The sequence below is a fragment of the Musa acuminata genome, chromosome BXJ1-4 (assembly GCF_036884655.1).
Source record: "Musa acuminata AAA Group cultivar baxijiao chromosome BXJ1-4, Cavendish_Baxijiao_AAA, whole genome shotgun sequence".
In the NCBI taxonomy this organism is placed as follows: Eukaryota; Viridiplantae; Streptophyta; class Magnoliopsida; order Zingiberales; family Musaceae; genus Musa; species Musa acuminata.
In genome coordinates this window covers 31062912-31077623 of record NC_088330.1, presented here as the reverse complement: position 1 = coordinate 31077623, position 14712 = coordinate 31062912, and the positions used below count along the sequence as shown (strand labels likewise).

At 36.0% G+C, this 14712-nt stretch overlaps 1 protein-coding gene across 2 annotated transcripts; it reads right to left on the bottom strand.

Moving 5' to 3' along the window:
- Positions 1-1743: 1743 nt before the first annotated feature.
- Positions 1744-14473, bottom strand: LOC135652677 (GDT1-like protein 2, chloroplastic). Of its 2 annotated transcripts, none has more exons than XM_065173812.1 (10): positions 14274-14473; positions 12815-12968; positions 11932-12115; positions 10888-10935; positions 5063-5159; positions 4636-4796; positions 2585-2650; positions 2381-2431; positions 2185-2289; positions 1744-2078 (listed from the first exon to the last, which is right to left on the bottom strand). In XM_065173812.1, the coding sequence occupies exons 1-10, from the start codon at positions 14425-14427 to the stop codon at positions 2013-2015; spliced, it is 1086 nt and encodes a 361-aa protein (XP_065029884.1). In that variant the 5' UTR covers positions 14428-14473; the 3' UTR covers positions 1744-2012. The 2 variants fall into 2 exon arrangements, with proteins under 2 accessions (XP_065029884.1, XP_065029892.1); XM_065173820.1 differs by having other exon boundaries at positions 12815-12964; positions 14274-14414.
- Between the last annotated feature and the right edge of the window lie 239 nt (positions 14474-14712).

Below are 14712 nucleotides of genomic sequence, written 5' to 3'. Positions count from 1 at the left end.
CAGAAGAAGATGATATATTTTGGACTATTAGATAATGGATATAATCCTAAAAATATTAATTCATCATAACAAATATCAAATACTACTCATCTCACCTTATTCAATCTTCAATTCATCTCATTTAGTTGTCTTTTTTATCATTTTATATCACATCTTCAATTCATCTCATTTAGTTATGTCTTTTTTATCATTTTATATCACATCTTCAATTCATCTCATTTAGTTATGTCTTTTTTATCATTTTATATCACCTCATGATTAACCGAAGGAGGAGATAAAGAAGAAAAAAAAAGAAGAAGAAAGAAATGGGGTTATAAGTTCGGAGTGAAAAGATTTTATTACAATTAAATTATAAATTGAGAACATATATGTTTATTTACTAAAGCCTATCTTAGAAATATTTAATTTTAATAAGAAATTATAAATAATAAATTCTGCCCTCCACCAATAGACCAATTATCGTCACTTGTGCTATTGCCAACTCTCTGCTCTCACCGTAAGTGACAACGCCTGTTGTGTAGTGTTGCCCATGACGATAACCTTATCTCCTTCCTCTTTTGTCTATATAGCACTGTCCACGAAGCGACAGTTGGAGAAGGGTTTAAGGTACAAGGGCGACAACCTTATGACCCCCCACCCCCACAAGGCCACAGTCACAACGACCTCCTTATTCCCTCATTTGCTACTTAGTTAGCCATCCTCTACGCCACCCACCACACCACCTACCGACGAGCCCCCCAACCACACATCCAAGCGCTCCTCTCATTCGGCACAGGTCCTTCACCACTTGCCCACGTTCTACCGATGCTACATAGGCAATAAAAAAGAAGGATAAGACTGCCACTCAAATGCGATGCTACATAAAGGCGCATCAAAGGAAGGGAGGAGGAGAAGAAAGGAAAAAGAAAAAGGAAGGAGACGACGCCACTCACGATAGATACCAGGCCAACGACGAAGACGCCACTCACGATAGATACCAGGCCAACGACGAAGAAGACAACTGATGGAGAACCAAGGGATATTTTTATCAAAATGATAAAAAAATACCTCAAATAAAAACTAATTAAGGAAAGGTCATTTGACTAAAACTGAGGACCTTTTTTAAGGTAAAATGCTTGTTTTTCCTTTTTGGTATGATTGACCGCACATCTAAGAGTAACAAAGGACGACCTTATGACTTTGAATATGAAACTTTTATGTACTCATTATAATAATAACTTCTTAAAGTTACCCCCCTTTTTTTTACTATTTTTCTAAAGAAAAGTCATCTCACTCATTATAATAATAACTTTCACTTTTTTCCCAATATTTGCACATTCAAGTATAGTTGCAACCCGCTGGACCATGCATATCTTAAACAGTCTACAATCTTTAGATAAGTAAAATTAAAAACCACTAGACATGTTACTTCTAAGAAAACAGGATGGAAGAGGTTCTACTACTATATGCTGTAAAATAGAAGACAACGATAAACCATTTGAATAACCGGGAAAATCTGACATACGGAAGTAAAATAACATAGCAATGTCTACAAACAGCCCCATGCAACATAACCTATTGATAATTAGTCCAACTCAAAGCCAACATCTGTCCGAGACAACCCTATAGGTGCTAGAAAGCGAACGTATCTTCTCTTATTAGACTAAATCCATACATTTCACATGAACATCTCAGTAGATAAAAATTAAAAAAAGAAAGGACCGCCAAGCTCTGCTCACAGTTCCATTTGTTTCAACACAATGCTTAAGCTCAGTGTCTCAGGCCATATTTGAAGGTAAAATTGGTGTAACATATCGTATTACTCTACAGGCTACCTCACAGTGTGTTTCTTCAGGTGAAACCAACGTCTTAAACTCACAAGAACGAATAACCTGACCATGAAACCAAACAATTAAACTCATGGGGAAGAACATATACCTCACCTTACAATCCCCTTATTCCTGTGTTGTATCGTTGGAACACAGAATGTTTCTTCAATGGATTTAGAATAAAATGTCATGTCTTTCCAGCTATTAGAAAACTCCAAGAAGTGTAGCCACAGCAAAAATTAGAAATAAGACACCACCTAAATAACCAACCTGAAAATTAAATGTCATCTTTTAGCATAGCACAAACCAGATCCGAACCTAGATATTATTTCAATCAGACAACTTGTGAGATAAAAAATAAACGATGAGGACCTACCAGTTTCTCGGAAATGTAGTTGGCAAGAAAACTTCCACCTACGATTGCAATAGATGTGGCAACTAGGTGTCCGGCAATAGCTCCACCAGCTACCCCCCAAGGAGACTGAAAAAAAATATGAACTTGGAATGATGATATTTGCTGCTATATATGCTGGATATTTAAGATAATCATATGCATATTCGTACAACCACACCTGTGCAGCCCCAAGAGCAATTGTTGCCAGCATTGAGCGGTCACCCCATTCCTAGAAACATATTTCAACAAATTGTACAAGCAATGTACATTTTACTGAGATGACATGTTTAAATATGCTGCCGCTCGAGTTTTTTCATAAAATGCATTCGATTTCGGTGTCTTCACAAAGGAAGATAAAGATAAATGTCAAAAAAATGCTCACCGCAAAGAACACAAGGCTGAAAGACTTCCATAGGACTTCAAAAGGATTTGTAAGCTTTTTTGCTACCTGAGTGCATTAAGATTCCATCAAACAATGGAAAATGTTATAACACTTACTTTAAAAACAGATCTATATCACATGGTACTATAACATACAACCATCGTGAAGAAAATAAGATTGAAATATTAGCTTCCTGAATCTCACCATTATACAAATTGGTAATATGTGTAATTGTAATGATCAAGCACAAACAACCTTCTCAATTACTTGTATAGAATTGCCTAACAATGTCAACAAAAACATTTGCTTCAATTTGTTAACAATAAGCTAATCAAATCAAATAAAGTTTCATTTACAGTTGCCATGTACCATAACACTAAACTTAAATAAACAATTAATAGTGCCACCATTACCACATGGATGAAAAATGTCAATTAGATTAATGTTAATACTTGTACTAAAGGATCAAGCCACCAATCATAACTTTTTCCACATGAATACACCAAAGTGATTGGCCTTACTTCTTTACCTATATAAACAAAAATCAGGTATGAGTTCTTGAAAAAGGTACATTCAATCAGCATTAACATGACCCAATAGGATAGCATCTTAATTTGTTATGTTGATTAAATTGTTATCTAGGAAGCTATATTACAATGAGGAGAGCAACAAAATAAATTTCTGGATGACATAAAAGTTAACCCACAGTATTCTCAATTCTGGAATGGCATCCGCATGACCCAGTCTCCAAGTAGTAGAAGTGTGGAGCTACTTCAGACAGCCCTCCATTTGTAAAGTCAGTTCGAGATGGAAAAAAATGGATTATGTCGGGGAGAAAGCTTTTCATACAAAATCATCACCTTGATTAAATTGGTTTAGATATTCTAAAAAAGAAGATTTACAGCACTGATAAGCAATAGGGTCAGACATGTTTCTAGGGCTTTCATACTGTAAGGAAAGAGCCAGTGCAATCCACTAGAATTACGAAGAATCACAAGTTCATGGTCGACGACATAGTAGAGACACAGAAAGGATACTGACAGAAATAAATTCTTCTCATTTACTTTGAGAACTTTAAAGACCTAATTAGAACACCGAAAGGGAGGAGACAGAAAAGAAGGTGATTAGAGAAAACATTCTTCATGTCTGTCCTCATACATTCATGAATATAAATATCAAGCAGAATTAAAAAGGGATTATGATGATATCCCGTTTCTTATCATTCAGTCAGAAAATATTTACAAGCTGATATGCATGTAAAATAACAAAGAGAAATCATCAAATGGTAATAAAGCAAAATACAAGAAAGAAAAAAGAGAAGTTTCATTGAATGCACATAGTGCACATGTCCAGGCTCCGAGACAAAAAGCAAATGATCTGAAAGGAAAAATGTGGCATAATATAGGAAAGTTAGTCTAATTCGTAAAATCATAAAATACTACTAAAATGTGGATCATACATTCTACCAGATGAACTACAATAATAAGTAAAACAGAAGTAAGCACATTTAGCAAAAGATTCTTGTAAGAACAAAATCAAATTCCATCCATGCATTGGTAATCTCATTTTTCATATTCAACAAAATGAGACAAAGAAGTTACCACAACAAACAATAAAATTTGAGAATTTTTTGCTTCCCATTATACTATTGAATACACGAAACTTATCAAATTGAGCACATGGGCTACAACTGTGTTACTTTTAAATGTCACCTAGAAGAACAGGGTGCAAATATCATATTAACTAATCAACTGTGTTGCTTTTAATTATTTAATCCCTCAAGCTGTGAATTAATTTGCAATAGTTTCCCTGGTTCAAGCCCTTGCTTTCAAAGACCTATTGCTAAATGGACTCTACTGAAAGGCACATCAGAATTGATTAGTTTATCATACCAAGGATTGTAGCTAATTCCAATAACAACAAACATAACGATAGATGGCAGTGAACTCTCCCTCATGGTGCACAACATGGCATAGAACTGATAAATTTGAAAAAAGATAAAGTTAATGTATTAACAAGTACAAAATATAAACTTCTCAGGCTATCTTAACCTTTTCCTTCACAAGCTCCTCAGCTTCAACAAGTTCTCCAAGTTCAGATTTCTCTTTGCTATTTGTATCAGCATCTGATGGAATTTCCCATGCATTTTTTATTGACTTCAAACCAAAGAATGTTAGAAGAGCCACTGCTGCATACTCTCCAAGGGGTAGTGCTAAAAAATTGCTTGTTTGTAAGTACCATGAAGCATTGCACTGATGGATAAGAATCACAAGAGTAGCATGCTAGGCATCTGTTGGCAAAAAAATATCTATCTACGCCATTGGTAAATTACAGTCACTTAGGCATTTTATTAATATCTATAAGAAAATGTGTCTCTAATTTAAATATTCAATTCATTCAGACACCATGCATTCTTCTGTTTATTCATATTATAATTTTGGTCTTTTGGACCTGACCATACCATCATCTAGAACTTACTTGTCTGGAACTGGGCTGGTACAGAATTGAATAGCCGTCCTATTACCACAGATAAGACTGTCATAAGAGAAAGAGCAGCCATCGAACCAAATAAAACCTGATGGTCAAGTGGACATCAAAGAAAAGAAAAGAATACGAACCATTACAAGATATACAGGAACAAAAATTTACATATTCATCAAATATGAAACTAAGAGAATAAAGGCATCAGCATCAGCAATTATTATCATTTATGAAATTTGGTAATTGTTTGGAAAAAAGCAACTTAACTAAAAAAGCTTTTGATCCATTTCAAAAGCTTGTGGTGATTTTGGAGATTATTTCTTTTTTTGTGAGGAAATTTACTTACCCGATTTTGAAGAAATTATTTTCCAGATTTCAAGAAGATTATCTTCCCATTGTAATTATTAGTTTCCTTTTTTTTCCCAAGAGATTAGTTTATTGAGTTTGTATATTTTAGTTTCTTCACTAGTAAAACTTGTACCCTTATAAGTTCTGTAAGGCTCTCTTAATCGAAAGTATTAAGTATTCCTTTTTATACATGGCATTAGAGTCTATTTGATACCAGGCCAAAAGCTCTTTTCTTTCTTCATTGGCCCAAAATCTCTCTTTTTCTCCTCGTGTCTTCTTCAACCCAAACCTTTGCTAGTTTTGTCCTTAATCAAACCATTCCATAGTGAACTTAAAAAAATTCATCCCTCCATTAGGCTCAAAACTATTAGGTATCTTCCCGACTTGTGTCCACTTTTCTAAAAGGAAAAGGAAAATTAAGGCACTTAATTGGACTAATAATACCAAGCGAAGATGTCACGACCTAAGTCTAATAGGCTAATTTCCAAACCACTGACCAAAATGCCTAAGCTGGAGTTATCAAAGTACACTCGTCAGACCCTTATAAGTCAATCTTAGTCATTGCCCACTTCAGATGTGGGACTAATTGGGGGTGTCACAGAAGATGACCCAAAGTTTGTTGCCAGGGTGACAAAGATTCGATGATCATGACATGGCTTTGGAAGCCAACGCATCCAGAGATTAGGAACGTACATGTTTCTATTTACAACATATTCTAAAGTCAAAGATGTTGCTCAGATCTACGAAATTAAGATCAAGATTCATTCCACAAATAAAGGTACTTTCTATGTAATTGAGTACTACAATATTATGAAAGGAATCAAGGATCATGGCTTAAACTTGATTATTACCAAAATGTTATGGAGCATAGTAAAAATGTTGCTATGTAACTAATAATTGTTGAAAGAAAAAGTATCTTGAATTTTTAGCTAGACTTAATGTGGAATATGATCAAGAACGTATTTAAGTACTTGGAAAACCCTACCACCCCTAGATGAAGTCTTCTCGGTCATCAACCAAGGAAGGAGGAATGTCATGTTAGACAATCAAGAGTCATTTGATCACTCATAATGGTTCAGCGTCTAACATTGATCCTGGAAAAGGTGAGTCATCTAAAATGCCACACAACAAAGATGGCCTTTGGTGTACTAATTACTAGAAACCAAGACAAAACAAGGAGACATGTCGGCAGTTACATGGAAAACCACGATTCTATGAAAAGAATGATGGGAATCGAATTCAACAATTGTATGAACAACGAGGAGGCCAAGTAAACTACACTCAGTCTAAGGATACCTCTATCCATGGAAGCTCGGTGTCTGATAACATTGAGATTGAGGAGCTAAATAAAAAGAAGACTGAAAAGCTTCAAAGTTTCCTCACTTCACTAAACAAACATGGTGTCTTTTGTTTCTCTAGCTCAATCAGGTAAGTATCTTATTTCTTATGCTTTAAATGCCTCTAAAGATTACTGGTACGAATCTTGGGTGATTGATTCAAGAGCCACTGACCATATGACCAACTCATCTTACCACTTTCAATCCTACAGCCCATGTCCTAAAATCGGGAAGTTATAGCTAATGGTAGTTTAACTTTAACCCAAGGTTCACAATTTCGAGTGTTGAACCCGTCTCAGAGATTTGTCGGTACAGCACGTACTGATTTGTACCAGTGTACCGACACATAATACACTAGGACGTGCCTATGAGGACTTGGGCGAGCCATATCTCAATGACGAATTGGATTGGTACATACCACTCCATACTGTACCGACTCGAGCGATACAACAAACCTTGGTTTAACCACTACTGCAGGCCAAGGTATAACTGCACTAACACCCTCATTTCCTTAAAGTCTCAATTGCATATGCCTAGTCTATCAGTATGCCTTTTGTCAATTCATCAAATTACTAGAGATTTAAAATAGTGTAACTTTTTTTTCTATCTAATCCTGTAATACTTTCAAGGATCAGGTTACGGGGAGGACGATTGGATGCCATAGAAAAGGTGGGGCTCTACTATCTTGAATAATGCAGTGGTAATGGCATTAACTATTTATTATAATCCTATCTTTCAGAAAAAAGAATCATTAAATAAAATTCAAAGTTGGCTTCATCATCTATGTCTTGGACATCCATCTTTTCCTTATCAAAAAACATGTTTCCATTGTTATTTCAAGGCTTAGATGTCAATGATTTTTTTTGTGACGTTCGTTTGTCAATTGACTAAACAATAAGGCGTTTCATGTCTAGTAAGTAATAAGAAATCATCTCATCCATTTTCATTGATTCATAATGATGTTTGGGGTCCCTCATGGATCCCAAATATTCCTGTAGCTCATTGGTATGTTTCTTTCATTGATGATTATTCTCGAATGACATGGCTTTATCTTTTGAAAAAAAATCTGGCTTTATCTTTTGAAAAAAAATCTGATTTTAGTTCAATCTTCATTAAATTTCATAAAATGATTCAAACCCACTTTGGCGTTCAAATCAAAAGTCTTACATCAGGTAACAGAAGAAAAAACTAAAGGAATAATACATCAATTGTCATGGACAAGGTTTGCTGTTTTAGGTACCAAACCCCTTTCTGAGATTTGTCAGACCAGTACATATTGGTCAGTATCAGTGTACCAACACACATACACCAATAGGTATTAGAGTTTCGGAGAGGAAGAAAAAAAGGGAGAAGAGGAAGGGACGGTGGAGGAAGGAGGAAGAGGAAAGAAGAGGATGAGATGGAGGAGGAAGGAGGAAGTGGAAGAGGAGAAGAGGCATACTTGAGAGGTGATTAGGGGCAAGGTTTGTCATTTCAGGTACCGAACCCGTCACAATGATTTGCCAAGTTGGTACATGCTGACCTGTACCGGTATACTAACACATGGTATGCTGGTGCATGTCGACGAGCACTTGGGCAATCCATGTCTCGATCACCAATCAGATCCATTCGTCCTGCCTGTACTATACCGACTCGAGTGGTACAACAAACATTGATTAGGGCAAAGATCGTGCGTGGTGATGTTCAGCAAGGTTGCAGCAAGCAAAGATTGCCAGTAGTGATCGTCGGTCGCAATGAGAAGATGGAGGCGGGAAGTCATAGCAAGAAGTTGCAACATCAGTCATGACTGCATGAGAAGTGAAGGCGACATAGAAGTGGGATTTAGGGTTTCTCACTTTCCCTTTATATGGCGGACCAGACCAAGGACGGTCTACATATCGGTTGGCACTTGGACCAGTACGTGCTGCCTGTTTCGTACCGCTCTAGGCGAAACATAAGTCTATGATCATGGATACTCCAAAGCAAAACATTGTTAAAAGAAAGAATCATCATCTTCTTGAGGTAACACATGCATTGCTATTTTAAAAAAGATGCCTAAGACATATAGGGGAGAAGTAGTATTAGCTGTTACTTATTTAATAAATCAATTACCATCGAAGGATTTGGAAAACAAAGCTTTAATTACTATTTTACAGAGTTTTTTCCCTTTTTTTCTCAATTTTCATGATTTTAGTCATATCGCACCAAAGATTTTTTATTTTCTCTTTTATTCATGGTCATTCTCAACATCGTGATAAACTTGATCCTCGAGCTCTATGTGTATTTGGGTAAAATATAAAGCTGACAGTACTTCAGAAAGGTATAAGACTAAGTTTGCGGCCAAAGGCTATCTCAAACATACGAGATCTATTGCTCCGATTGCAAAAATGAATACCATACATGTACTACTATCTTTAGCGGCTAATCTTGGTTGGTCTACGCAGCAACTAGATGTTAAAAATATTTTCTTACATGGGGTGATCTCGAGGAAGAAGTATATGGAAGCATCTCCAGGATTTGATTAAGGATTTAAAAATAATAATGTCTACAAATTGTGAAAGACATCAATGGACTAAAACAATCTCCTAGAACATGGTTTGATAGATTCACACAGGCAATGTAAGATATGAAGCAAGGTGATCGTACTCTTTTAATTAAAAGGTCACCAATTAGTAAAATTTCAGCTTTGATTGTATAAGTTGATGATATAATTATTACTGGTGATAATCTTGAAGAAATTAAGAAACTCGGAGATCAACTAGCCAAAGAGTTTGAGATCAAAGATTTGGCAAAGCTCAAATATTTTTTGGGTGTTGAGATAGCTCAGAAAGGAATTCTTGTTTTCTAACAAAAATATATCATTGAAGCAGGAATACTTGTATGCAAATCAGCTAATACACCTATTGAACAAAATCACAAATTAGGAGATGCTATAGATGACATGTCAGCAGACAGGGGAGATTTCAAAGACTCGTTGGGAATCTCATCTATTTATCTTATGCAAGACCTGATATTGCTTATGCAATCAGCATAGTGAGTTTTCCTAAAGAGGTTCATTTGAAGGTCACTCATAGAATTCTACAATATTTGAAGTTCACTCCAGGAAAATGCATCTTATTTAGAAGCAATGGCAGTTGAATATATTGTAGAAGCCTACACTGATGCAGATCAGGCTAGATTGAATCAGTTGTTGATCAAAGATCAAACTCCAGCTACTGTACCATCTTAGGAGGAAATTTGGTGACATGGAGAAGTAAAAAATAAGTCGGTAGTTGCTCGATTTAGTGCAGAGACAGAATTCAGAGACATGGCACATGGTATTTGTGAGTTATTATGGTTGAAAATAATCCTTGATGATTTGGGAGTAAGATGGGACGGAAATATGAAACTATATCGTGATAATAAGTCAGCTATTAGCATTGTGTAAAATCTAGTTCAACATGAACGAACAAAACATGTGAAGTAGATCGACATTTTATTAAAGAAAATACTGATAATGGAATGATCAATATTTCCTATGACCTATGTATCCATAAGTAGACAACTCGGCAACTCACTAATATTCTGACTAAAGATTTTCCAAGTCGTTTCTTTCAAGATATTACTGGCAACCTGGGAATGGAAAATATTTACTCACCAGCTTGAGGAGTGTTTATTGATGGAGATTATTTCCTCTTATGTGAGTATATTACTTTCCCAATTTCGATGAAATTATTTTTCTAATTTCAAGGAGATTACCTTCCAGATTTTGTAAATTTTCCCTTTTTTCAGGAGATTAGTTTCCTAATTTTTATGATTTAGTTTCTTCGTTCATCAAGAGGATATTACTTTCCCAATTTTGAAGATTTTTTTTTATTTCAAATAGATTACCTTCCAGATTCTGTAAATTTTCTCCTTTTTTGGGAGATTAGTTTCCTGATTTTGTATGCTTTAGTTTCTTCATTTGTCAAGCTTGTACCCCTATAAATTCTGTAAGGCTCTCTTAATTGAAAGTATCAAGAAGTATCCCTTTCTACATCTTGCATTGACATTAAGCATTAGATCGCTCAAAGTTGAAGCAGACACTATCATAAAACGGATGCACATGAATCTAACTCAAAGCCCAAGGTAAGCACCTAGATAAGAATGTATAAACAATTAACAGGTCAAGTAATATACCATTGCTTTGTCATATTGCATCGCCAATAATGCAGCAATAAAAAATGTCTGCAAAAAAAGACTAGAGTCCGTCACTTTTTTCTGTATATCAGTAACAGAATCTGAACGTAGTCAATTTGAAGTTAAGATGCATAATAGATAAACCAGACAAGAAGAAAACAACAACTATAGATGCAAATTCTTGAAAATGTAACTATGTGAGCCCATAACATAATCATTTAAGAAGTAAATCATCCTATAAATGTAAGTTGAAACACATATGGATATCTGTAGGTATAGTCAGGAATATCAGTTAATGCACCTGAACTGGCACTAGATGGGACCGGTAGAAGAATTATGAACCTAAATAATCATTTAAAAAATGTTAACTTTATACTTTATAGCAGCAGTTCCATCGCCAAATTTCCTAATGGCATGGTGCAGCAGGTTCAGGTTGTCGTGGCTTTGGTACCTAAATGTGCTTTGGTAGTTGTGTTTGTCACATGCCACACATTTAATGAGTGAACATGGGCACTTGCACCTAGTGTGTGGGCAAGGTTATGGGACAATGCCGGCATGTGCCAACCATGGACACAATGACTTTCAGTTGACGATGTCAAATACTCCTTGACCGGTTTAAAAAATAAGTTAATTATCAAGAGGAGACTTCAAGTTTCATAGAAGCAACTCAAACATTAAAAGAAACTGATTAACTGGAACCATCATAGACATCCCATACACACACTCTCTCTCAGCAGGTTCAGCCATTACACAGAGAGACAAAAGTAGAGATCTAGAAAGAATTATGTGAACAGACATATAACATTAACATTTGATATATATACTCAAACGAGCCTACCAAGTTCACTAGCATGTAACCCTAGAATTCTTGGTTGAGAAAGCAAATTAATTTCAAACTTAAGATAACAAAAACGGTGTCTAGATAAATTTGAAAAAGAACGAATCAAAGGACAATTGTAGTTTTACAAATTATTGATGATATTACATGAGCAATAACTATACAAGCAAAAAACAGGTCTAGTAGCTATTTTATAAATTGATTACCTTGTCTCCGATCTCTGAAACAAATATGAGTGTGAATGCAGCTGTAAATCCTGATTTTGCAAGCGTTGCTATGAGAGCAGAAGGACCACCCTTCAAGGAAACAATAAGTGCAAATGCTATTGCAGAAACAAATAGGACACCAGCAATAGACAGCTGGTAATTGACTCCAGAAAGAGACTTTTGGCTGCCATGTTATAAAATACAAATTAAGTCATACATAAATTAGTTTCTTAACTTACATCTATGATGCTCAACAAAAATATACAATTTTCTTCATCTAAATATTGCAAAGAATATCAAATAGTAAATCTTCTATCACTTGTGTCTAGACGGATATTAAGTCCTACAAAGGCATCACCTAAGTGAATATAAAAGTAAATTAATGTTATCAAGAAGTGTCCAATTGCTTGCAAGATTTTTGTGAATTACACATAAAAATCAGGTGTATATGCTATGGAGTACAGAGAACAAAAATCCTGGTAGAAGTTTTCGAAGGTTCACAGATTCTACTTGGTTTATGTTTTAAAGCAGATGAAGTTTTTAGCTTCTTACCTTCTTTTTTTTTTTCTTTTTGCTTTATTTACTTTTTTCACACATCTTAGATCAATACTATGGGAGAGAAACGTCAAATCCAAAAATAACATTATGAAGCAAACAAAAAGAAAACAGAGGTTTTCATACGGACTTTTTTAATGATAAACACATGTAATCCATTGAAGTGCTTAATTATTGTCTTTTGTGAAATTGTATTACTTAGTGAACTTTCATGCACCATTAACTACAACCAAACTTGGTAATAGATAAAAAATAATTTCATGAACCATTAACTATGGTGGATAAATAATAACAAGAGGACACTTAAAATGAATAGTATACAACTCACTATTTAGATGAATTCTCACTGGTAGAACCATCCATGAGATTGCTGTGGCTGTTTTCTTCTCTCTCTCCTCCATAGTTCCCAGCCCCAACACTGGATGCTTGAGCTCTGATACCATAATTTTTTGGTTTCAACCTTGATTTGCATCTATATCTAACTACAGAGGAGAAAAGCTTTAGAAGGTAATTTGTCATCTAAAGAATTCATGTGTATTCCTGAATCAATACAAGTTAATATCCAGGTAACACCATAATAATGTGTGTGCAGATTGCATCATACAAACAGATAGCACAGGAGAAATTAGATGGCAAAAAGGAGCAGAAATCTAAAGCTTAAGCAAATTTGACCGGTTTGCTATAGCTCCTCACTAATGCATGGTTCATAAGTGGTAATGGTGTACAAAGCAAACATGTCAAAGAGAAGATATGTAATGAGAATAAGTATATAAAATTCTAAACCTTCCATAAGGTTAAGTGAAAAGACCACCTCTTTATGCAGCATGAGATAGATTCCTAATATGACACTAGTTTGATCATCATGACCATAATATGAAGTGGCTTATATACTCTCCGGGTACGAGGGTTCACCAAAAATGGAAGAAGTTTGCCAACTCAAGACCACTCATTGATTTACCTTCACGATCCAAACCCTACTTGACTTATCCCTGACTTATACCCTTGCAGGGCTTAGTCCCATATCCAGCTTCTATTATGCATTGTCAACATTAACCTCCCAATCTCCAACAACACAATGGCCTAGTTTTACCATTATCCTAGCTTTTTCCTTGCTTTTTGGGTAAATCATTTTATCCCAGATGTTATAAGATAATTGATGTCTGTGTGATCATTGCCTTTCTAGTTGATTATTTACTGATGCTTTTAAAGTTTTGGCCTTCATCGGGTCATCTGATGTGCTGTTTCTCCTTTAACCACCATAATTCCAACGTCAACCAGGTTCCATTTTTGAGTAGCATGTCCTCTTTTTGTTAAGAAGACTTTAGAATTTGGACGGCGAAAGATTCTTTATTCAAACAAAGTAAGGAACTACAGAGCTCAAACTAGTGCCACGAACAAAATAAGCGTTTCCTTACACTTAGGAGTGACCAACACACCTAAATCAAACAACAATTACACTCAGATTCCGGCAAAAGTATTTTACTCAGACTCGAGCACGAGATTCTTGTTTTCAAGAAACCCTAACCAGAGATGGTCAAAGATACACTTTAACCCACGAAAAGCGGAAAGCCAAGAATTTGACGGAACATCCATAAAATAGAAAAAAAAAAAAAAAAAAAAAAAAAAAAAAAAAAAAACCCAAATATAAATTCAAAGAATAATCATACTCCTTAGGTATCGAAGTAAACAAATCCGCATAATCCAAACTATTAATTCGAGTTAGCCCAAACACACCTACAGGAACAAAGAAATATAGAAGAAGCGAGGTGAGGGGAGAACTTGCTTACCGACTGATGGGTGTAAGGGGAGATGGAGAAGGGGAGGCGTGGGCAAGGCAAGGGGCAGTATGTGGAAGGACGGCGGGGGGTGCGCGGGGACGGGATTAGAAGAGCGAGAAAGCGCGCTCGCTCTCGCCGCGAGAGGAGTCGCGGCCTTCGCCATTTGGGGCTCCGAAGCGGAGTGGTGAAGAGACAGCTCGTTCCCCCAGCGCAGTACTCCGTCGGGTTTATCTCCATCTCAGAAATTGTTACGTACCTAATCTCACAATACCCTCCCAATCACCCTGTGAAAAGGCACATGGGCCCACCGATGGTCCCCACTCGCTTTGATTTTAGCTCACCAATCATCAGAAAGATTGGCGCAGCGGGTATGCCGCGTAGGAAGTTGAATGTGGCCGAGGAAGAGGCTGCGTGACGCGCGAATCAGCGGAATCCGTTTCTCCTTGCA

Bases quoted from the DNA above. Each gene is read 5' to 3' on its own strand.
- LOC135652677 (XM_065173812.1), bottom strand. From the start codon at position 14,427: ATGGCGAAGGCCGCGACTCCTCTCGCGGCGAGAGCGAGCGCGCTTTCT. The intron at 4,797-5,062 runs GTAAGTTCTAGA...GCAATTTTTTAG, and splicing joins ACCAGCCCAGTTCCAGACAA to CACTACCCCTTGGAGAGTAT. The intron at 2,432-2,584 runs GTGAGCATTTTT...ATATGTTTCTAG, and splicing joins TCAGCCTTGTGTTCTTTGCG to GAATGGGGTGACCGCTCAAT.